Below are 23,964 nucleotides of genomic sequence, written 5' to 3' on the forward strand. Positions count from 1 at the left end.
GCTGCTTTGAGTTCACAGGACGGACACAAAAATACAAATAACAACTTGTTATAACATATATGTTATAACAAGTTGTTATTTGTATTTTAGGTATGCAGCAGATGACTCTTATTGTTTCACAGTAAGATCCACCATTGCTTGTCGTTGATAACTGTGAACAAACTCATCTGGAGCTATCACACATGACATGAAAGATGGCTATCGTGTTGCCATCTACTCATTTCTGAAGTCCCATTTTGAAACTTTGAGATGAGCCTTTCCAGCATCACAATCTCAGTATTAAAAAAAGAAGAGGTGATGGGAAATGGAATGGTTCTTATATAGCAAAATAATAAAATAATAAATTGCTATTACACAAAAGCACAAGGCAGCCCTTGTTCAACTTCCAATTTTTTATTCTTTATTTTTTTAGAATAGAAAATTATATTGAAAAAATTAACAGAGAAATTTACAGTGATTACCTTTAAGAAACTCTAATGTTTCAGAACTTGCCTGAGAAAGATTTTGTCAAGTTTTTTTTATTTTTTTATTTCTCTTTTGTATGTAGCTCCCAGGAAGAACAAGTTTACTCACCACCACTTCTGCGCTGGTGAGTAAACTTGTATGCCAGCCACACAGCCTAACCATATCCTGTGACCTCCCGACAGTCTGCATGTTCAAGATGGCCGCTTAAGTGGAGAATTTACACCTCTCCAGTAAAACTAATCCAGCAGCTAGTTGGCCGAACGACTTTTACCGTGGAATTACCCTAAGATACCAGCAACGTTTTCTTATGCGTTACATCTGAAGAGATAATAATTGTTGAGGTTCGACACATGGAGTAAAACATACTGGTAAGAAATTCGTTAACCCCCCCCCCCCCTCTCCATAGTTTGGTAGCCACATTAGCCAGCTAGCCTGTTCAGTAACAACTAACAGGCTAATTTTTAGCAACACCTGGCGTAATCGTGCTAATTTCAGTAGACGTACAACAGGCAATCCAAAGGTGGCTCACCTTTAAACAGTTAGCCAGAGTTAGCTGTAAAAATAGGACTCTAGCTAACTGCTAAGTGGGGTTGTTAATGTGAAATGTAAGTGCTAATGTTACCTGCTAACGTTTCATATATGATGGGTTTGCTAGTTTTGTTTACCTTACTCGCTCTTATACTGCCTTTTTGGTTTGTGAAACTGTTTTAAATGAGAGCAAGAAAAATGTATGTAGTATGTGTTGTTTACGCCACAACCGATATTTGTAACTTCAGCTCTAAACAGCCATAGTGAATGTGTTTGTACTTCTCGTTTCATATTATTTGTCATTGCATTTTGCCAGTCTCATAAGCAATGAGCAGCAGAACGACATGAATTTTAAATGACAGAATACTTATCAAACCTCAGTTCAGAGGGTTGTTGAGACTTAATCCTTCCCTTAAATATTAAACCTTGTGGGAAAGAAAAGATAGTTACTGAATGACAGCAGCAAAAAGAGGCTCTCTAAGTAAGACCGGAAAAAGAAGTTCTTCCCACTTTGTGGGAAGCTTAGTGAAGTGAAATAAATTTTTTCTTTTTTTCTAGCGTTCCAAACGTCAGCTTGTTACTGTAATTACTAGAAAAACATTTACTGAGAAAAAGCTGGTGGAATTCCTTAATTAAACCACGTGTTCAGAAAGCTCCAACGTGAAGAAAAGTGAAATTAGTATCTGCTCCTATCCACCACTGTTTAGTGAAACATCTTCAGCAAAACTACAGAAGATAAAATAAGATATGGAGACATTAGCTTAGTCTGACAATGTTTAAAGCAAGCCATCCCTAGGGCTGGTTGGTTTGGACACTGAATTATTATAAACATTAATTATTTTTGTACTATCATCATGTCTGTTTTCTGCGACAGGAAAGGTTGCATAAAAGCACAGGGCTAAGCATAGTTCTGAGAATGTTGATATGTTTGATTTTCTTCATTGCAGCCACCACATACTCATTTAAAAAGCTTACAGAAACACTCACTGATTTACTAGCATAGTTAAACGTACAGAGGCACATACACAAGAACACACACCTAATCTACCTCACAGAAGATACAGTACTTACAGACCTATTTTCAAACATATAATATAGGGTATATAAATACAGTGAACACGTTTAACTCTTTGGCAGATGTTGTATGAAGTTAAACTATTAAAAGCATTGCTATTTCTTAAAGGGAAACCAATGAGTAGTTCATTTTGAAAGACCAGTATTTTTTCTCTTTTAAGTATTTGTTATTATTTCTTGTCCAATTACTTGGTTAATCAATGGCATAGTCAATTAGTGAAACAATCAATAGCTGCATCCCTATTTATTTCCTTTTCTTTGTTCATGGACCTTTACTTTGAGAACTATGTAGTGATAAGCTTTATGAGTTAAGTTGAGACATTGAAGTTGTGGGAACTGCATTCTAGTACCAGTCTGTACCTTAGCACTACTGTGAATCATTCATACACGTATCCTTCTTGTGGTGTTCCTGTTAAGTTACCCGAGGATTGTATATCACCTAGTTCTCCTTTCATTTATCGCTTCCGTCTGGTAAAACTACAGCTGAACTACTACTACTTCTACTACTACTCTTCAGCTATAGACTATTGCGCTACACAAACGAGACATAGTTGTCATTAAGTAGTGTAAAAACCCACAAATCACAATGAGTAATAGTTGAGTGACATCAGAACTCACATGGTTCATATCATGTGATGGCTGTGAAACTGGTTTGTGTGAGGGTGACAATTCATAGTTGATACGGGTTTGTATACACTCTCAGCTTTTTGAATTCATGTTGGACTAAATTCTAAGTAAGATGGAGGCTTGCTCTGAAAACAATGACTTGTGTACTAAGGCTTGGCGATTGGATGAATATATCAGCTATCGATGATAGGCTTTTTGCTGATTGTTTTTACAAGAGCGATTTATTTATTTGACCATGAATAAGTTTGCTAATAATGTTGGTTGAAGCTAAGAGTCAACAGAAAAAATAATAACACTGTTTTAACAGCACCCTCTTCCAGCTTCCAGCAAATGCACCCTCCTCAGAGTGCGCACAAATGCAGCGATTCATTTACTCCAACTTATAACAGAAAGAAAGAAAGGCAGTAGCCTATGTTCAGAAAAGGAACCCCCACATTTTATTTAAATTAAAAACTCCACAATGCTGGGGAGGGAAACAAAGAGAAATTGGCTTCTTTTTTCCACCAATGGTTACAGGCTGTTCCAGTGTTTATCTGTCTTACACACTTCACCAAACAAAAAATACAAAATTAAACAAAAAGTTAAAAATCTCCGATAAAATGGTAAGTCTTTTGCCAATTTGGTGCATCTCAAGAAAATAAATAAATACATTAATTAATTCATAATCTAAAAAGTAGCTATATTAATACTGAAACAAACAAGAAAAGAAAGTAAAATATTCCCTCCAAAATAACCTTTCTAAATGGGCAAATAAGTTCATGGATGATTGCTCTGCCCATCAAAAAGTCTGTGCCTGCGTGAATATATTGCCTAACGTCGGTTGGAAAATTTTTACATATCTCCCAACCTTATTTTGTTCATAATACAAGATAATTTGGTACAAGATTCAATGATGTACTAATTGATATTAAGATTAATGTCTTTGTCACCAGTGCTGTCTTTACTTCCTCCAGCTGACACTCAGCTCTACACAGTAATGCCCCATAGGGCTGAGCCATATTATACCGTTCACGGTAATACCGGTATAATGTTAGGCAACAATAGGAAAATGAAATATCGCGATAGAATATGAGTAAAACGCGCATGCGCAGTGCCTTTGTTTTCATACGCACATGGCCGATTGTTGAGTGAAACAGATGAACCAGAATTGGTTTGTAAAAATGGTGCAACTTCAGTGATGTGGAACTGGTTTGGTGTTTGTCCGTCAGATACACGACAAAGCACATTTTTTTGCAGAACATGCAAGCGGCCATCGTTATTGTCGTATTTGTCGGACTAAGATGCTCTTAAATCTGGGAGTAATCTGGGTCCTAAACTCCTTATTCTTCAGTTCAAACGAACACTGCAGCATCACTGAGCGTTAAAAACTGTCTAAATTCTTTCATCTTTAATAAAACGATCAGCATTGCTGCTTTACCAGGTGTAACTATGAAGTTTAACTTCCAGGCATCCATTAAAACAAAATTTATTACATTTAACAGAGTTAGAAGTTAGCGGGAAGCTAGCGGAAGTTAGCTCGCTAGTTACCTAAGCATGATATTGCATGTTCTGACTGAGAGATTTCTGAAAAAAATCAAACGTACAGCTCTGCTATCACTTCCAACATAAATGAAGACAGGAAACTAAACAGCAGTGACGTTTGTAGGGTTACTGAAGTTGGGCTAGCTGGTATATAATGATGTGCTACGTAATCGCTAGCGACACAGCTATGTTAGCATAACATAAACAGGGAAGCTGGAGGACGAACACTAACACTTTTCCACTTATAAAAGTTAACGTTAAGGTTCCTCATGGTTAGAGACAAATGCAATCGCATGGCAGGGTGCTGTAAACAGACCAAACTTCAGTCAGGAGAACAACTGAGATAATCCATCCACAATACGAGGTTAGTCATTAATATACTGCAACAACATGGGAATAGAGCAGCTGCCAGAGAATTCAACATTAATGAATCAATGGTACAGAAGTGGAGGAAGCAAGAAGAATGAGTTTAATAAAGTTTGATTTATCTGACTGCTTTGTTTCGCTTGATGTGCGTTATAATCCCGTGCACCTTATGGTCCGAAAAATACGTATTGCACACTGCAGTTTAATTTTGCAAAGCACCTCTTTTTAACTTCAGTGGATATTATATATGGTTATGCTCAGGATATGTCAGCCCATTTCTACTGGAAATGCCTTTTGGTTAAACTTTCAGCAAGGAATTTGTATTTGCACTGTTACATTTTTATAAAGCTTTAATGTACATAAAAACCAGCTTCTTATTTAAGTGAAAATAAATGGAAGGTTTTCTTTTTGCGCTAGTAATGTTGTGGAGTTGTATTTTGTCTCGCATCAATTATATCGTCAGTTATATCGTTATCGCAAATTTTCAAATATATATCGTGATAAATATTTTTGGCCATATCGCCCTGCTCTAATGCCCCATCTCCTCAGTAGTTTGCATTAGGGCTGGGCCATATCATACCGTTCACGGTAATATAATATAATGTTGAGCAATGATAAGAAAATGAAATATCACTAGGGCTGCTCAATTAATCGAATTTTAATCACGATTACGATCTGGGCTTTCAACGATCATTAAAAATGACTGAGCCAATTATTAGCCCCTCCCTCATTTATCCGCGACACCTTAAAGGCTGGTCCGTGAAAATATTGTCGGGCATAAACCGGTCCATGACGCAAAGAAGGTTGGAGACCGCTGATTAAGAGGACCCGAGGGAAGCTCGGAAAGCTAAGCAGAAGTTATTTGGAGAGGAGAGTGACTGCCGTTGGTTGAAAAGAGAGGTAAAAAAAACTTCAGTGGTGTTGCACACTATTTTATATTATTTTTTTTAAAGTCATTGTTAACCCTTTAAAGCCGGTCAGAGCAGCATGCTCCGTTTTGCGTAACTATTTTTAAATCCCTGTAGAACCTGAACCGTGTAAGCTAGCGCAATAATTTGTTTTGCATATGAAACCAGAGGAGTTGTACTTACATCTTATGCCATCAGCTTGTCCTCGGTCACGGTTTCCTTCCACATAAAGCTTTGCAAAAATTGCATAAAAAGCGCTTGCAGGAACAAAAACATAATATTCCAGAAACACGCTTTGCCGATCCGATCAGCTGTTCGTAACACTTCCCACAGTGAAACAGACGTCAGCGCGAACTATCGCATGTCCACCATTTCCTGGCCGAAACCGGAAGTGATGTCATTTTCGCTGAAAATGTACTTTTTTTACTTGTAGGCCTTAAAAGCCTATACTGGTCATGTTTGACTTTTCTGAATAGTTTCTGGGATGCTTAGAACTCAAATTGCACTGCTGGAAATAGTTTATTTTGATGCACCTGCTGTTTTCTTTGCAAATTTGCATCATAGGATTGTTTTTTCGTTTTTCCTGTTGCTGTATCTCCAAAATAAAACTATGAAGACACTCAAACTAAATTTCCTGTTGTTGTAAACTATTTTTTGCAACTTTTTTGTATTTAAAGTTTTGAGGGATAAACCTCTTAAATTTCTCCAAGTAGAAATATATGTAAAAAAAACAAAAACGATTTTCAATTTTTTTGTAGTTTATTGCACTTGTTTGCAATTAATGCAGTTACTATGGACTTAATGCATACATATTATTAAAATATGGGCTATAACAGTTGATGTATAGCAACTTGAAATGCTCTCACAAATGGCACTACAACATGTAAAAAAAAATAATATAAGCTCTGGGGGACTTGGTTCTATGGTAGGTCTTAAAGGGTTAAATAAATAAATATCGTCAAATAATAGTGATCTCAATTTCAGTGAAAATAATCGTGATTATCATTTTTGCCATAATCGAGCAGCCCTACACAAAACTCTACGTCCAGATGAACAGAATCAACTTTTGGAGATTAATTGTTATGGTTTTCCATTGACTGTTTTGTGTTAATCTCTGGGTTGTAAAGCATTGTTCTTTTTCTGTTAGCCACTTCGATTCTTTTTCCTTATTTATACTTGCTTTTCTTTTTTTTATTTGTTACCAGAGGGGATCTCCTAAAGAGGAATATCTAAATTTTCACTGCAACATAATTATGGAATTTTAGTGTTATATGAAACTGTGCTTATTTAACACTAATGGAACACAGTTATTGCTGTGTCTTAAGCTGATAAAGATTATAATGTCAGAGATTTCTGCTTCTTCACCTCCAAACAACAGCATTATCAGCTCATTTTAGCCACTTCACACTATCGTCATGTCACTTTGTGCAGAGTACTGACAATCTGCCACTAAATGGGATGATCCCTGCTAAAGATGTTCATTTGCAGCTCAGCGTCATGTGCATTTGCACTTTTGTTGTCTTTACCGAGGTCCTTGACTGGTGTAGTAAATGTTTACTAAGCTGTGGTTGGCATGTTAAGTGGATTTTTACTCCACCACCCAAACACCAAAGAACCTGAAAAACAATCCAACATTTGAAGTAATCCTTTCTTCACCCAACAGACCTGTTTTTGTTTTTCTTTTCAGAAACTGTAGGGCATAAAAAGCCTCTTTCCTTTAGTGCAGCATGGACAGCTTCTTCAAGGCAGCTGTATGTGATCTGGACAAGCTGCTAGATGACTTTGAACTCAATAGTGGTAAGACCAGTCACACATCACATGGACAGTAACATCTGATAAGGGATAGACATGATTCATTGTTAATGGATTTATTCATTTTATAGTTTATCTCAGTAAAGATATAACAACTGATAACACAAGTAACAAAGAATGTGTATGGAATTATTATATTATACTATTATAAGTCACGTGCGAGAAAAAACATAATCTGAGCAAATAATTTCATTTCACAGGTGCAATTAACTTCCCTGTGTTTAAATTCAATAACTCGCATGCGTAGAACTTAGCAGCCATGCACAGAAAGAAGCCATCGCGAACACAAGAGTGTCTGCTTTGAGGCTGCTGCAGTTTCACACTCTCGTGGGTAGTCCTCGGCAGGATTGGACTGACTTTTGACTGTTTGGAGGCGGAGCCCAAAGGAAGTGCGTGTCCTATTGGTAATTTTGATGCTCAGTTCCGGTTTCGGCATTAAACTGAGTTACACTGTAGCAGCAACAGAAGCATTGTTTAAAACTGTACTTCTTTGCAATATGGAAAATAAACTTTGCCAAATTAATTATCAACAGTTGTTGATTGCTGGGTAGCAATAAAAATACTGACAACTAGGGCTGGGCGATATGACCCAAAATTCATATCTCGATATTTTTTAGCTGGATGGCGATATAAGATATATATCTCGATATATTTTTTTTAAAGCCATAAAGTAAGAACAAAAAGAGAGTTCTTAGTCAAAGCTGTGTCCCAGATGAAAATAAATTATGAGCATTTATTAAATAATTAAATAATAATGCTCCATAAATAAAAGAAAACAATGTTGTTTTTGTGCATAACAAAAAGCTCACAATTGTGCAGTCAAAATGTAAACTAAAAGACGCCGAGCACAATAACAAAGACAGATTTCACAGCTGCTCTGTTCCCAACTTGACTGACAGCCTGGAGTTTGTAATCCGCTTCGCAACCACGTCTCTTAACAGGTGCCATTTATGGTCCTTATACACAGTAGGGTAATACTACGTTGAAGCACAGTACGTATCACTCCGCGAGGCTCAGCCGTAATGCTCCGACAATCCATCAAGCGGTGCTGCTCCGTAGCTTACCAAAGTCGTACTAAAACATTTTTTGACAGATTGCTGAGATTGTTCCACATGAAATCTGTTCGCGGCCATCAAGCACAACCAGAATTCATACATAAGGCGCGCTGTCAACTTTTGAGAAAATGCAAGGATTTTAGTCCGTGCAGCACCTCTGGGCTGCATGGCGTTAGCGTGGTTAGCTCGTTAGCCTGGTTAGCTAGCTAACACGTTGATGCCGTCCAGCCCCACGCACGGGGCGATGCGCAGTAACTCGTTAACGGAGATTTGCCGTGTCCATCTTGTCGCTTCCTGCAGGTGAAGCGATGGGGGAGGAGGGGGAGTTGTGTTCAGTGAAGGAGAGGCGAGGCCGAGTAACGTTGCGTAAAGACGAAAGTGGACGAAAGAGAGGCAAATTTGCGGTTCCACAAGTATAATTATAACGTAACATAGACTATATCGATATAAAGGATATTGTCACATCTTGTATAAAAATATATCGATATTTTTTAAAAACTCGATATATCGCCCAGCTCTACTGACAACTGTCACTGAATTACTTTGATGCTAAAGAAAATCCTTTAAACCAGAGGATTAAGGAACTTTTGAAGCTATGGCAGTGCTGTTGTCCCAATGTGTTGTACAGTACTCCATAGCTTTTATGATTTAAAAAAACAACAGCAAAAAAACCCTAACTCGTAACGAGAACCAGGAAAGGGAGTGAGAAATTAGAACTTTCGCTAAAATACGTACATTTAAAAAAGTTGCTCAATCTGCAGCCAACACATGTAACTGTACATACCATAAGTTGGAGTGTTTCATAATGTGCCCTAGATTTCTGCGGTTTTAGCATTTTTTTTCTCCCCAGTGTTAAAGTGAAGCCAGTGATTTAAAAAGTCAACAAATCCTCAATACAGATGTGTATCAAAGATCAATTCTTTCATACTGATTTTTGATTTATTTAACAACTGATAACACAAGGAACTGATGTTTTTGTTTATCATACAGCAGATTAATGGGACAGCAGTGCAGAGACTTGCATTAGAATCTTCTGCTTTTAAACATTTCTTCAGCATTAAAGTAATTCAGTGACAGTTGTCAGTATTTTCACTGCTAAGAGCAACCAACTAACTTTTGTTTTTGTGAGCACTGCTCAGAAGTGGCAAAACAGTAAATCAGACAATCTTTACATCTTGGGAAACAAGATATTTAAAAGAGATGATGTTAAAAAAACACCACATTTTGTGTAACTTCTTGGTCTGTGTTACAAAACTAGCAACCTTTGTCACACCAAGTTAACATGCATACGTTATACACACACACATCTATATTTACTCACAGACACGCGCATAGATGTACATGCATACGTACACATTTATCAGTGTACCTACAGACAAATATTTTCTCTTATCAGCAACATGTTGATATTTTCATTCTATACAATAGTGCCCAGTGACTTCTTTTTTTGGCCAGGCAGTGCATATAGCAGAATATATATAGCAGAATCTCTGTCAGGTCTGGAAGCCAGGAAGGAAGACTCTCACTCAGGCAAAGCCGTGTCCCATCTGGAGACACCGGATTTTATACTCAAACCTGTGATTCAATGATACTTTGTCAAACATCCAAGGTTTAGCCAAAAATGGTGTTTCTTCTAGAACTAACAACAACTGCAGTGTGTTTGTACTCTTAGCACATTTAAATAAGTTATACACATTTGTCTTTATGAAGACAAATGGCTGTCTTCATTTGTCATGTTACTGGCATGCAGTACCGTATTTTCACGACCATAAGACGCACTGTACTAAAAGGCGCAGTCTCAGTTATGTGTGCCATTACTGTATTTAACACACACATAAGGCGCACTGGATTATAGGGCGCATACAAGTACCGTATGCGTATTTAAAAATAAAGCGGGAGCAAACCTGAGTTCGGTACCTTACTCACATTTCTATTACCGGTAATCGTCATCATCAACAACACACAAGCATACAAGTGTGCGTATTTAAAAATAAAGCAGGAGCAAAACGAAGTTTGGTACTCACATTTTTATCATCAATCAAACCCATTGAAGTCCTCATCCTCTGTGTCTGAATTGAACAGCTGCGCTAAATCTCCATCAAACATGCCAAGTTCACTTTCTTCACTGTCAGAGTCACTTTCCGTGCCGTGCGGCTCCTGGGAAATGATGCCGGCTTTTGCGAAAGCTCGAACAACAGTGCCAGCAGACATGTTAGCCCAAGCATCTACAATCCATTGGCAAATTGTGGCGTAACTCGCCCGGCGCTGCCTTCCACTCTTGGTGAAACTGTGGTCTCCATCGGTCATCCATCGCTCCCAGGCCGCTCGCAGCCTTACTTTGAACGGGCAGTTCACACCGATGTCCAGCGGTTGGAGTTCCTTTGTCAGGCCTCCCGGAATGACAGCAAGCTCACAGTTCATTTGTTTCACTAGTTTTTTCACATTGGCTGTGAGATGGGCACGCATAGAGTCACAGATTAAGAGCGATGGTGATGCGTGGAAAAAACCACCTGGTCTCCTTACATACACCTCCCTCAGCCACTCTTTCATCATTTCCTCATCCATCCAGCCCTTTTCATTTGCCTTAATGATGATTCCTGCTGGAAACTTCTCTTTAGGCAAAGTCTTTCGCTTAAAAATCACCATAGGCGGCAGTTTCTGTCCATTAGCATGGCAGCCAAGCACAACAGCAAAAGAAGACTTTTCATACCCCGTTGTGCGTATCGCTACCGTGCTGGTCCCCTTCTTCTCCACAGTGTGACTCACCGGGATGTCAAAAGTGAGCGGGACCTCGTCCATGTTTGTGATGTGGCTGGGCTGGATGTTTTTGTCGCTGATGTGTTTGCTGCAGTAGGAGCGGAAGATGGCCAGCTTTTCCTTATAATCCGCTGGAAGTTGCTGCGCTACCGTAGTCCTGGTCCGGATGGAAAAATGGCACCGTTTCATAAAACGAAAGCACCAAGACGGACCTCCTTGGAAATGTTCAATGTTCATCTCTTCAGCTAGTGAAACTGCTTTTAGCCGAATGGTGACCGTCGAAACGCTTCTCCCGCTCGTTCTTTGCTCGATGATCCACCGCTCGAGTCTTTCCTCCAACTCGGGCCACCTCGCCTTATGTCCGCGGAAACTCAGCTGCGTTTTCTTGACCTGCCGGAGCTTGTTTTCTAGCTTCCTCCATTTGCGAACCATCGATTCGTTAATCTTAAATTCTCTCGCCGCTGCTCGATTTCCATGTTCCTCCGCATAGCTGATGGCCTTCAGTTTAAACTGTGCTTCATAAGCGTGTCTCTTTGCCATTTTCAGGGTTGTTAAAACAACGATGTTCCACATAATGCACATACCTGTCCTTTTAGACAGGTATGTGCGATTGTCCGGTATATACGATCAACGCCCACACTTCACCCTTTAGCGTTCTCATGGTGTTCTCTACTACGTCATCCTTACAACACACAGGGCGCACTGCGCTATAGGGCGCGCCGTACTTTTTGAAGAAAATCTAAGACTTTTAAGTGCGCCTTATGGTCGTGAAAATACGGTAGTCTGTTTACTGGAGGGTCACAGGATGCCTAAGTAACCAAATTACTTTATTAGAACTTAGCATTTTTTGCAGTTAGTAAATATAACCGTGTATTTGTATTTTAGCACTCATGGTTCGGATAGCAGCACAACTTTGACCCCAGAACCATATTACCAGATTGGGGGGGGGAAAGCACCAAAAAAAATCTAGCAAAACAGAATTGACGGTGCCAGTGTATCAAAAGTACAGCTCAAGTGTAATTGAATTAACTGTTTTCCTTTTTTTGGATTGCAGAGGAACACGAAGGCAGGCCTGTTTCCCTGAAGCCCTCTGTGTACCCCTTCTCCTCACTTGGCCCTCAGTGTTCACCTATAGAGCTGTCCCCAAATCCACCAAGCCTCCCGGACCTTAATTCTCTTCATTATGGATTGACACCCGGCTGTCCTGATGGTTCTGCCAGTCATAACCATAACCGCAGCACTGATAGAGAGGTCAAAGGTCAGCCTCTCACTGGTGTGGACCTTCTGTTGTCTGTGGATCGCAGGTCAGCCAAAAGCTCTACCCCTCCCTGTCCAGACAGAGCTTTGAAACCTGTCTGCGACCTTGTGAATGACACAAGCTCAGCCATTCTGGTCAGGTCCAGTAGCCACGATGCCTTCAGTAAGCTGGACATTGTGGAAAAGCAAATGGAGGAAGAGGAAGCACTGCTTGTGGATTTTAACAGCCCCGAAGTAGGACAAGAGCAAGAGGGTGCATGCCATAGTCGAGACACTCAAAAAGAGCAAACCCTTGTAGGGAAGGGAGAGGTACTGTTGAGTCTAGATTTACATCAGCAGAGTGGTGGATACTCTGCCTCACTCAGTCTGCTTGATGTCATTCTCCCCGCAGCAGTGGAAAGGAGCTGTGATCCCGCAGATCATTCACTATCTTCAATAGATACTGACTTAGCTAATAAAGAGGAGGGGGACAGTGACGGGGGGGATATCTCTGACCAAGTAGTTGAGAACTCTGTGGAACAGAGTGATCTGGATCCTGTTGATGGTGTTAGGAAAACTAGAACAATCAAAGTTAGTAAAGAGAATGAGTCTCATGAAGCCTTGGATGAATGTGAAGCAGAGGGTCTTCCAGGTCAGGAATCCAAAGCCTCACACAGCAAGCCGGTAGCCCTGTCATGTTTACCCATAGCTGTGTCCATGTGCGGCGCTCTTGTGAACCCAAAGACCACAGAAGATGATTCAGGGGAAGCTGAGCTATGCATTGATGCAGATGTGTCTGAGAGCACAGAGGCAGAATCCCTGTCAGGCCTGGAAGCCAAGGAGGAAGAGTCCCACCCGGAGGCACCCGCTTCCCACCCGGAGGCACCCGCTTCCCACCCGGAGGCACCCGCTTCCCACCCGGAGGCACCCACTTCCCACCCGGAGGCACCCGCTTTACCTGCTTTTGTGGTCCAGGAGGTTGCAGAGGGCAGACAGTCTCCAGAGGGGCAACAACAGATTTTTCTTGAAGCTTCTACAGATCTTACCTCCACCAATTGTTCAGAAACCAGCCTAGTAGATCCTCCAGAGTTTGGTTTCCAGTACCTGCCTGAGAGCGACCAGGCTGAGCTGCTGGTTACAGATGAGGAGTTGGATGCTTTCCTGCAAGCACATGCTGAAGCAGAACAGGGTGTTTCTTATCCTGAATCTCTCCCAGAATCAAACAGGGCTCCAGAGGAAGGGCTTGTAAAACAGGACTTAGGTCTACCTTTTCCAGAAAGTGATCAAGCAATATGTGTATCTGCAGAGGGGAGCATTAACCCTGGTGCTCTATCAGTATCAGAGGACTCTTGCAGACCTTGGCAAGACTATTCTTCTGGGGTAAGCTCTCTGACCAGCAACACTTTCCAGTCCCAGCACAGCAGTAGCCCTGATCTACAACCCTCCTATGGAGGTGCAAGACCTAAACAGCTGCACTGCCAAACTGCAAGATCTCCAGCAACAGGAGAAGAGGAAGAGGGGGAGCTGGCTCAGATGTTAAGTGCTTCTACAACAGTGCCAAGTACTGCACAGGATGGAAAACGTTCACCAATAAACCCCAGTATTACAGATGAGCATTCCATCAACTTTAGGGATTCTAACCCTTCATATGCAACTCAGGAGGATCAGGATTACAGTGTGGTGTATGATGAACTGTCAGAACCCCCACCTTACCCTGGGGAGTTTACCATAGACAGTGCCAAGGCAGTGAGCTGCAAAAGGGAGGGAGTGGAGGAGCTAGGGAACAGACAGCCTGCTTGGGTGCCAGACTCTGAAGCTCCCAACTGTATGAAGTGCAATCAGAAGTTCACTTTTACCAAAAGGCGGCATCACTGTCGTGCCTGTGGGAAGGTATGTTAGTCACTGAATAGAATGTATTTTACACTTGAATATTAGATTGTGTCAGCATTATTGTCAGCTGTAAATACAGTGTGGCTGCAATTAATGGTTGTTATGACATGTTGTCAAATGGCTTTTTTCTCTGGCTTCCCGTTAAAAAAAATCCAGTGGCTTTCAGTGAGAAAGAGTCAGATTCATTAATTTAGAGCCACATAAATTTTGTGGGGTGTGTTTTTTTTTTTTTTTTTTTTTTTTGTGGGGTTTTTTTGGCCAACACAAGTCATTCCTTTTTTCCCCGTTAAGGCCCTTGGCCTAATCTGATTTCAGGGTCAACTTTATCCTGTATTATGACACCAGAGTTTTGTTTTAATTATACCAATAACCACAGTCAGCCTTGAGGAGTCCATATTGGTTGATCCCTAATGTATAACCAACTGTTACTTTCCACAATAACAGTGGCTCCATAGTGTTAACGAATAGTTATGTCTATAACTTCAATTCCCTTTCAGTTGATTCACTCGGTACAACACATACAGTTGTGGTCAAAAGTTTACATACACTTGTAAAGAATATAATATAATGGCTCTACCGAGCATCCCGTTATTTCTAAAACTCTGATTTTTCTCTGATAGAGTGATTGGAACAAATACTTCTTTGTCACAAAAAACATTCATGAAGTTTGGTTCTTTAATGACTTTATTATGGGTTAACAGAAAAAGGTGATCACATTTTCTGGGTCAAAAATAATCATACGGCAACATGAATTAGCAATTTTGGTGACTTAGAAAGTTGTCAGTGAACTGAGCTTCATAGCATGGCCTCTTAACTGCTTGTGAGTGATTATGAGTGATGACAGCTGGTGACTTCTCTTAGGCCAGTTAAATAGGGCTCATTGGATACAAACGCTACAATAGGAAAGTCAAAGGAGCTCAGCATGGATCTGAAAAAGCGAATTATTGACTTGAACAAGTCAGGAAAGTCACTTGGGGCCATTTCAAAGCAGCTGCATGTCCCAAGAGCAACAGTGCAAACAATTGTTTGTAAGTATAAAGTACATGGCACTGTTTCGTCACTGCCAAGATCAGGAAGAAAACGCAAGCTATCACCTGCTGCTGAGAGAAAATTGGTCAGGAGGGTGAAGAGTCAACCAAGAATCACCAAAAAGCAGATCTGCCAAGAATTTGAAGCTGCTGGAACACAGGTGTCATTGTCCACAGTCAAACGTGCTTTGCATCTCCATGGACTGAGAGGCTGCCGTGCAAGAAGGAAGCCCTTGCTCTAAAAGCGGCACCTTAAGGCTCGACTGAAGTTTGCTGCTGATCACATGGACGAAGATAAGACTTTCTGGAGGAAAGTTCTGTGGTCAGATGAAACAAAAATCGAGCTTTTTGGCCACAATGCCCAGCAATATGTTTGGAGGAGAAAAGGTGAGGCCTTTAACCCCAAGAACACCATGCCTACAATCAAGCATGGTGGTGGGAGTATTATGCTGTGGGGCTGTTTTGCTGCCAATGGAAATGGTGCTTTACAGAGAGTAAATGGGATAATGAAGAAGGAGGATTATCTTCACATTCTTCAACATAACCTAAAATCATCAGCACACAGGTTGGGTCTTGGGCGCAGTTGGGTGTTCCAACAGGACAATGACCCCAAACACACATCAAAAGTGGTAAAGGAATGGCTAAGTCAGGCTAGAATAAAGGTTTTAGAATGGTCTTCCCAAAGTCCTGACTTAAACCCCATTGAAAACATGTGGACAATGCTGAAGAAACAAGTCCATGTCAGAAAGCCATCAAATTTAACTGAACTGCACCAATTCTGTCAAGAGGAGTGGTCAAAGATTCAACCAGAAGCTTGCCAGAAGCTTGTGGATGGCTACCAAAAGCGCCTAATTGAAGTGAAAATGGCTAAGGGACATGTAACCAAATATTAGCACTGCTGTATGTATATTTCTGACCCAGCAGATGTGATCACTTTTTTCTGTTAACCCATAATAAAGTCATTAAAGAACCAAACTTCATGAATGTTTTTTGTGACAAAGAAGTATTTGTTCCAATCACCCTCAGAGAAAAATCAGTTTTAGAAATAACGGGACGCTCGGTAGAGCCATTATATTATATTCTTTACAAGTGTATGTAAACTTTTGACCACAACTGTAAGTATGGGACATATATATACGCCCCGCAGAGCAGCCACCGAACCGGAATCGGACCACCACCACCTTAGTGAGCGATAGATCCAGCAGAAAGGACAGTATGAGCCACCGAAGGGGCTATAACGTCCAACCGATAAAACCGTACAAAAGTTTTTAAAAACTTTTAAAAGTTTGGCATGAGCCCGCTGGCGGGCTCATGCCAAGCTGAAGCCCGCCAGCGCTCCTGCATGGTTTTGGCTCGTCATCGGCTAACCTGTCAACATGTTCCATGTGGTCAGCCCAGCTAATTGCCCGGACATCGACCGGATAATTCTCGTCTTCGGACTCGGACGAAGCCAGGGCTCCAGACTCGGAAAGGAGAGGTTCATGCCGTGCAACAGCAGAGCGTCCCAGCACTATTTCCACAAACGCCACCGCGTGTTTCCAGGATCGAGCGCCGGAGCTAGCGACAAAACGCACAGGCTTCAGGCTCCGTCAATGCTCTCCTAGCGTGGATGATCCCCAGGCAGACAGGGCAGGCATTGTGCTGGTCGCTGTTGTGCAAAGAGAAACCGCATCCCTGAAGACGGGGGCGAACAGAAGATTTCTGCTTTGCTCGCATCAGTTTGGAGTCCATTCCAAAACGCAAACCCAAACGCTGCACTCCGCGGGCAGCCTACGGACCAACTGCGTGGTGGAGGTTGACACCAACAGGGGCAGTTAAGCTAAGTTCAAGTCCGCAGACAGTGGAGCTAACTAGTAGCAGCTAGCTAGCCCAACTCAGCAGAGGTGTTCTCAGCGAGGTGAAGAGCATAAGAACTGAAGCATGACTGTGATGACAGCGGCTATATGTGCAGGCGGGTCCGTGCGCGTGTCATCACATGTCATCCGCCTTAAAGGCGTGAATAAAGGTTTCTTCAGCCAAGACACGCAAGGGCGTGATATCCCATACTTAGGTGTTGTACCGAGTGAATCAATTGAAAGGGAACACCAGTGCCTAGCATGCGAAGGTATCACTTTATTTATCCAGGTAAATATCTCATTGAGATTAAAAATGAAATTCCTGGATGGGTTGCGTCAGGAAGGGCATTTGGCCTAAAATTTATACAAGTTCAGACATGCAGATCTATTCACTGTGGCAACCCCTTGCAAATAGCAGCTGAAAGAAGTCAACTTCTGCAGTAATAGCAAAGCAAAGTGTAATTAGTCAGCCACTAGCCGCACAGCATTTACCTGACTTCAGTAGCTTTGTTAAATGCAAGTGTTCAGGTAGACAAAGAGTGCTACATAATAAAGCAATACAGCTGTTGTTTCACATAATTATTATTCCTTTATTTATCCAGGTAAATATCTCATTGAGATTAAAAATGTCATTTGTAAGAGAAACTTAAACAGTTTAATGCCGTTAAGCTGGGCATACACTGTGCGTTTTTTTTTCAGTCACGTTATTCAGCTCCTGCTCAAACTGTACAATTAAATCGCAGGGGTTAGAGGTTCGTCGGTCATGATGCAGGGTCTCACACTATATGGCCCGATGCACTGATGTGACCTGAGTGCTCACACTGTGCGTCCATAACATGAAGCTTATAACACTAAATCTGTCTCTTGCTCTCCCTCTCTGTCTTTACTCACACAGACACACACACCACCACCATCAACTTTGCTAAATTGCTTATGAAAAACATTGACCAGGCAGCTGCAGTTGAGCAGCAATGTCCATACAACTCTTTTCATAGTTGGTGCAGTCATGATAAAGTTCTACAAGTTATGCCTCTATCGCTTGTGTCCAGATCACACGCTGCACTTCTGTTTGCGCATGCGCAGTGTGAGAGGCTGCGTTGACAACCTCACAAGGGCCAACAGGATTTCAAATAGGTTTGATTTCCTTGCGAGCATACGATTGATGATCGGGAGCTATTCGTGAGGTGTTAATCGCTTCTCGTTACCCCATGTATACTCCACGATGCACGACACACAATTAAGGTGAAACTTGGGCCGATCCCCAAAACGGTCGCACAACTGAAAAATATGCTCAAAATGGGCCAAAGATCACACAGAGTATGCCCAGCTTTACAATTAAACAGTTAATTGACTCAGAAATGCAGAGTTCACTGTTGAATAATCAGATTTTTCCTGATTACTTTATACAAAAAAAATCTGAAAACTGTGAAAAGCATCCATCATAAAAATCTAGATCCCAAAAGTGATTCTGATAAATAAATCACCATAGAAGTGATTACCTAATGAGCTTCTTATAAATGCCTGTTTTGCATTGCCTGTTTTTTCTTCTTGTGTAATTCAAGGTATTTCTGGAAGTTTTTAGCATGTAAGGGTAAAATTTCTGATGAAGTGAGGACCAAATATAGCACAGTGAATTGATGTAAGCAGAGAGCATGAGTCAGCAGTTCTCTTTTCAGCTTTTCTATAGGTCTGTGCTGAGTCAAGTCCCTCAAAGGCCTCTTATTAAATCAGACATGATTAGGTTCTACTATTGTTTATAGCACAATCTTATGCTCTTTGAAGGACCAGATAGACAAACACGTTTCAACATCCTGTTAATTGTTGTCTTCTTCCAGACGTGAATTTACTGTCCATGCAGATTGCTGTGTAGCGTATCTATGCCGTCAATGTCATCCTCTCTCCTCTGTGGCAGGTTTACTGTGCTGTGTGCTGCAACAGGAAGTGTAAACTGAAGTACCTGGAGAAAGAGGCTCGTGTATGTGTCCTCTGCTTTGACACCATTCACAGAGGTAAGGTTCTTGTTTGGTTTATTTGTATGCCTTTATTAAGATCCCCATGTGTTGTACCATTATAAAATACATGATAATATAGCGAGTCAAACAGGTGGTGGGCGGTGTGTAAGGGGTCACCTGTGATGGCCCTGGTGAGAAATTGAGACAGAAAGAGTTGGCAATAGCCTCCAGGGGTGGCAGAGGGCAGTAAATGATTTAACTGCTCATCCAAACATGAGTGAGTAATGAAATTAAACTGTATTATGAAAATAAAGTAAATAAAATACAATAAATAAAGACAATAAAAATATTATTTGTCCTTTTGTGAGGACCAGTTTCAGCTCATGAGAAAGTTAGAGCATTTGAGCTGGCCTTTATATTTTCCTCACATTTCTTTAAATGCCTGTTTTGGAGTCAAAGCTTTTAGAGTTAAAGTTGAAATCAAGTTTGGACGTACTTAAATCTAACATTGTTTGCATTGTAACAATGGGTTGTGTTTCTTACATTAGTAGAAGGGAAAATGAGTTCTGATGGTTTTGTAGATTTGGTGTGTGTGTTTTTGTGCATGTATGTCTGTGTGTTCAACTATGCTAATGAATGAGTGAGTTTGTCTGTAAACGTTTAAAGGAAGATGTGGTGGCTGCATTGAAGAAAAACAAAGTTTTCCTCTGACAAGAAAGCCTAATTTCTGCTGTTCAGTACTGGAGGAATTTAAACTTTTACAAATTATTGCTTAGCTGTGTCTTTAATAAAACCTCTGTAACTTTGCTCTGCTTTACTTAAGCAGCATCATGTAATGTTCTTATGTTGATTCATGATTATCGATCTACTGCAGTATATTTTTAAGGTGGTTATCTGCTATAAAAATATAGGCCAGGAAAATCTCCTTCATGCTTTGTTTTGTCCTCAGTTACACAAAGGCATCTGTCGTGATCCTTACACCTCTGATGAAGTCTCACAAGTGTCAGCTTTGTTTTTATACATAGATATAAAAATATGGATATATACTGATAAATGATCAGAATTATATTTCTGACTGAGTCAAAATTGAATCGAATCGACCTTGCAAGGGACCTTGTGAATTGGAATTGAATCGATTATAGAAATCAAAATCAATACCCAGCCCCATTTCTATCCTAATGAAAACACATACAAGCTTTCCTTTAGTATTTAGGTAGGAACACAAAGCTGACAGCACAAAGCAAAGATAAGAACCCTAAATTTTGGGCGATGTAAATCAATTTACACATTAACATATTTCTGAAGTTTCTTCGTTACAGTGATTCTACTGTATAAACATGAACAGGTAGAAACAAAGGCTGCAGCCTGACTGCTCATCCATTTGCTACCTGAAGTTTAGGGTCTGGCTGCTAGGCTGGCGTGTGCATTCAACATCATTCTGGGTTCTTGGCTAGCTTAGTGTTATCATGCTGTATAGGCAGGTTCTTGCAATGAGCTGAATAATATGATGAAAGCCTTGAAATAAATATGGTCTAGTACACCTTATGCCCCTCTTTAGATTTACTCCTGCTTGCTCCAAGTATCAGTGCAATAGAGAGTGGTATAGCTGCCACAGTCAGCCTTCAACAGGCTACCTAATTTAAACATCAGACTAAGTTAACAGTTCATTTTTCGCTGTGTAAAACAAACAACGGTGGATTGGAACAGTTACAAAGTTAGCTTTTCCTCATGCCGGAGCTTGGTGATCAGGTAGTTTCGTTTACTTTTTCCAGTAAAAGTTTAATGCTGATTACAGGATTAAGTGATGCTGTTTTGGAGACTGGGAAAAACATTTTCTTTAACTCTCCCTGAGGTCACCATCTTGGTAACAATAAAAGACGTGGAAATAGGCACCTTTTTTTTAGCTGGACTGCAGCAGTGATATGGAGAGAGATGGGAGTTGATTGCAGAGGAAAGTGATAACAGGACACTATTACTTGTCCTTGAGCTTGTGAGTCTATGTAGTACAGGACCACCGAGTGCAGTGGACATGTGATGCTCACATGCTGTCTAAATTAAGGAGGAGATGGTCCACTTTAGTGGCTTTTGGATGCTCGGGCAGTGTGTTGCAATCCTTCTCTTCTCTCCCTCACACAGCTCCTCCTCTCCTCCCCTCTCTTGCTTTCCTCTCCCTCACTGACATCAGTATACGAGGCTTACTGCATACACCTCAGCCTACAGCTAATAGCCTGTTATTATTTACGAGAGGAGCCACTTCAGAAAAGCTGTGAGGACTGGTCTGATGTCAGTTGGCGAGAGAGATTTGTCATAACGTGGATTAATTGTGTTTTAGTTGAGGAGGAGATGATGAGGTAAGATGCTTCTTACTTGTAATGAATAAAATGTTGGAAACTTTGTACTGCTGCTGTGCTGGATTGTTTGAGTTTAGAATGTGTGCATATATTGCAAATCAGTGTTTTGTCTCCATTTTAAGTAATATATTTGGTTATGTTACCGTTGCACTGAAAATGGGGTCAGTAAATAGCCTTAAGCCTTGGTTGACTTTTTTTCTGCCATGTCATCCTTTCGTTGCACAGCAAGGCGAATAACTGTTCTTGCATTGATACTAATTGAATTATTGATACTAATTGAATTACTTAAAAGAAATTATAGAAACAAGGATCTAAATAACAATAATATCTTTGTAATGTTTCAATCTGCTGTGGTTGCATTCCTGTGTTTTTGAAAGCGACATTGTTGTTGCTGTCATTACATACTGGATAAGTAAAGCTATGTGATACATAATCAATATAATACGACATAATTGCTACATAATTGATACATAATTGATCAGCAGCGCTGAGAAAAGCTGCTCTGAAAGCCTCTCCACTATAGCCAGTTTTCCTGAAAGTAATAACTCATCTTATAGCAATGTTGGGGACTAAACCAATATCCAACTGGCACAGCTTTAGAAAAGCTGTTATGCTGATGTACGCTACAGTCCTACACCCCAACACTGAACTTTATGAATACAGAAACTTGAGAACAAGGCAAGAAGGAGTTTCAAATTTATACGTGTGTGTATATATAAGTGTACGTCCTAAAACTTGACCTCATGATCAAGGATAGCGGTTACATTTTGTGAACATCTTGTGAATGTGATAGTTTGAGAACGTAGGATTTTGGAACTGATACCATCGGTGTATCGGCTTAAGGGTACCACTGGCTGCCACCAATTTTATTCTTTTAGTCAGTGAGCTAGAGGAAACATGTAGCGGCACTCTTCTGTATCATTCACCTGCTGCATTAAGAGGGACTCCAACTCCACCATCTTGGACTGCAGCTGGTAATGATAGCTAGAGAGCCACACTTAAGGGAATGTGGAGCAGGTAGAAAGTGGTTCACGTTCCATAACAACACAATCACCGAGGCAGCAATACAGATGGAGGGCTACCAGCTGCAGGCCAGGACAATGGAGTCGATGTCCATCTGTAAGAGAACTAATTTGAGAGGCGTTTTGTTATTTGTCAGGATTTTCTTAATTAAAATTCCTGCAGTGGAAGTCTGTGTGAATATTATATACTTGACAAATTCAATATTTAAACTGCATTTAGACGCATTTAGATATATATCTGTGTTAGTCCATTATTGGTCAGATACTGCTAATATACTGTCCAGCTTTTTTTCAACAGGCTTCTCTGAAGAAACTTACTGATAGAGATGCTTTTTCCTTCTCCAGTGTCCTCACTTATTTTCCAAATCTGTAACAGAACCGCAGAAAGTGGAAGTTCTTTTTAATTAAACCAATGAAATATAGCTATAATAATATGTTGCAGTGCTTTCCTTTGTTCTCCACCATTTGCACTTTCTAAACACAACTTATTAATTACAGGAAAATTATTCACAATCTTGTAGCCATTGCAGTAGACATGCCCCCCCTTTTATCTTCTGTATGCTTTTTTTAAATCTTGTTTTAATTTTTGTAACAACCATTAATTAATTGTAGATTAATTGTAGATTATTTTTTTTTAAAGCAAAAAGAAATATCCTGGTTCTTCGTAGCAGGGGACAAATTTAGGCTGAGTGGGCCTTATAGGCCTCAGTCACACAGACCTGTAAACTGGGCCACTTGGGAAAAATGTATGGATTGCATTCAAAATAAAAGTTGTGCCTTACTACTAAAACCAGCATGTTTCTTCAAAAGGCACAGCCTTTAATTACTTCTCCAGAAATACAATAAACTTTAATAACGAAAAATCATTTGACCACTGAAGTTTAGTTTACTCTAAAGAGGACTTGAAAATCTAAATAAAACCTCAGATTAGATTGCCACCATTTCACAGACATTCAGACATTCATATTCAAGAAACTAGTCTCTACATCTAAATGAGTCGGATAACTAGCTTTTTAGACTCGAGTTAACACCTTTAAAAAAAAATAAAAAAAATGAACATGCTTCTAACAGCATCCTTCTGTTGTAGCCCAGGCTCTGGAACGGATGATGAGTCCTACAGGTCCTAGCCCAAACCCAAATGTCCCATCTGAATACTGCAGCACAATCCCCCCTTTACAGCAGGCCCGTGCTGCTGGTACTCTAAACTCCCCACCACCTACTGTCATGGTGCCTGTGTCTGTTCTTAAACACCCAAGCAATGACGGTAAGGTTATTCTTACACAGTCTGCTTTACCTTTCACTTGTTTTCCTTAACTGTACCCCTGAAGACACTTCCTTTTTCTGTGTTATTAGGTTGTCCTCGTGAGCAAAAGCGCGTGTGGTTTGCTGATGGTATCTTACCCAATGGAGAGGTGGCAGACACCGCCAAGCTGTCTGTGATGAGCCGCAGGAGCTCCCAAGAGTTCAGTGGTGCCACCCCAGATGAGACAACAGTAATGCAATCATCCTCATAGCTCATCTATCAGGATTCCACCTT

At 40.6% G+C, this 23,964-nt stretch overlaps 1 protein-coding gene across 4 annotated transcripts in view; it reads left to right on the top strand.

The window, feature by feature from the left end:
* The first annotated feature begins 602 nt into the window (after positions 1-602).
* The window catches only part of zfyve16 (zinc finger, FYVE domain containing 16), a 44,335-nt gene continuing 20,973 nt past the window's right edge, over positions 603-23,964 (top strand). For 2 of the 4 annotated variants that reach the window (XR_015130446.1, XM_086301566.1), the window contains exons 1-6: positions 613-833; positions 7,177-7,286; positions 12,168-14,239; positions 19,015-19,111; positions 23,515-23,691; positions 23,781-23,920. Coding sequence is in view for 3 of the 4 variants with exons in the window: in XM_086301566.1 (XP_086157692.1) it covers positions 7,217-7,286; positions 12,168-14,239; positions 19,015-19,111; positions 23,515-23,691; positions 23,781-23,920 (2,556 nt within the window). In the remaining variant the exon portion in view is untranslated. Of the gene's footprint in view, positions 834-7,176; positions 7,287-12,167; positions 14,240-19,014; positions 19,112-23,514; positions 23,692-23,780; positions 23,921-23,964 lie in introns of all 4 variants that reach the window. The other 2 variants (XM_086301568.1, XM_086301567.1) reach the window with 2 other exon arrangements.

Source organism: Aulonocara sp. 'chitande type north' Nkhata Bay, linkage group LG7 (genome assembly GCF_057382095.1).
Source record: "Aulonocara sp. 'chitande type north' Nkhata Bay isolate Kocher_YH1m ecotype deep benthic linkage group LG7, A_spYH_male_GT1.1, whole genome shotgun sequence".
NCBI classification, from domain to species: domain Eukaryota; kingdom Metazoa; phylum Chordata; class Actinopteri; order Cichliformes; family Cichlidae; genus Aulonocara; species Aulonocara sp. 'chitande type north' Nkhata Bay.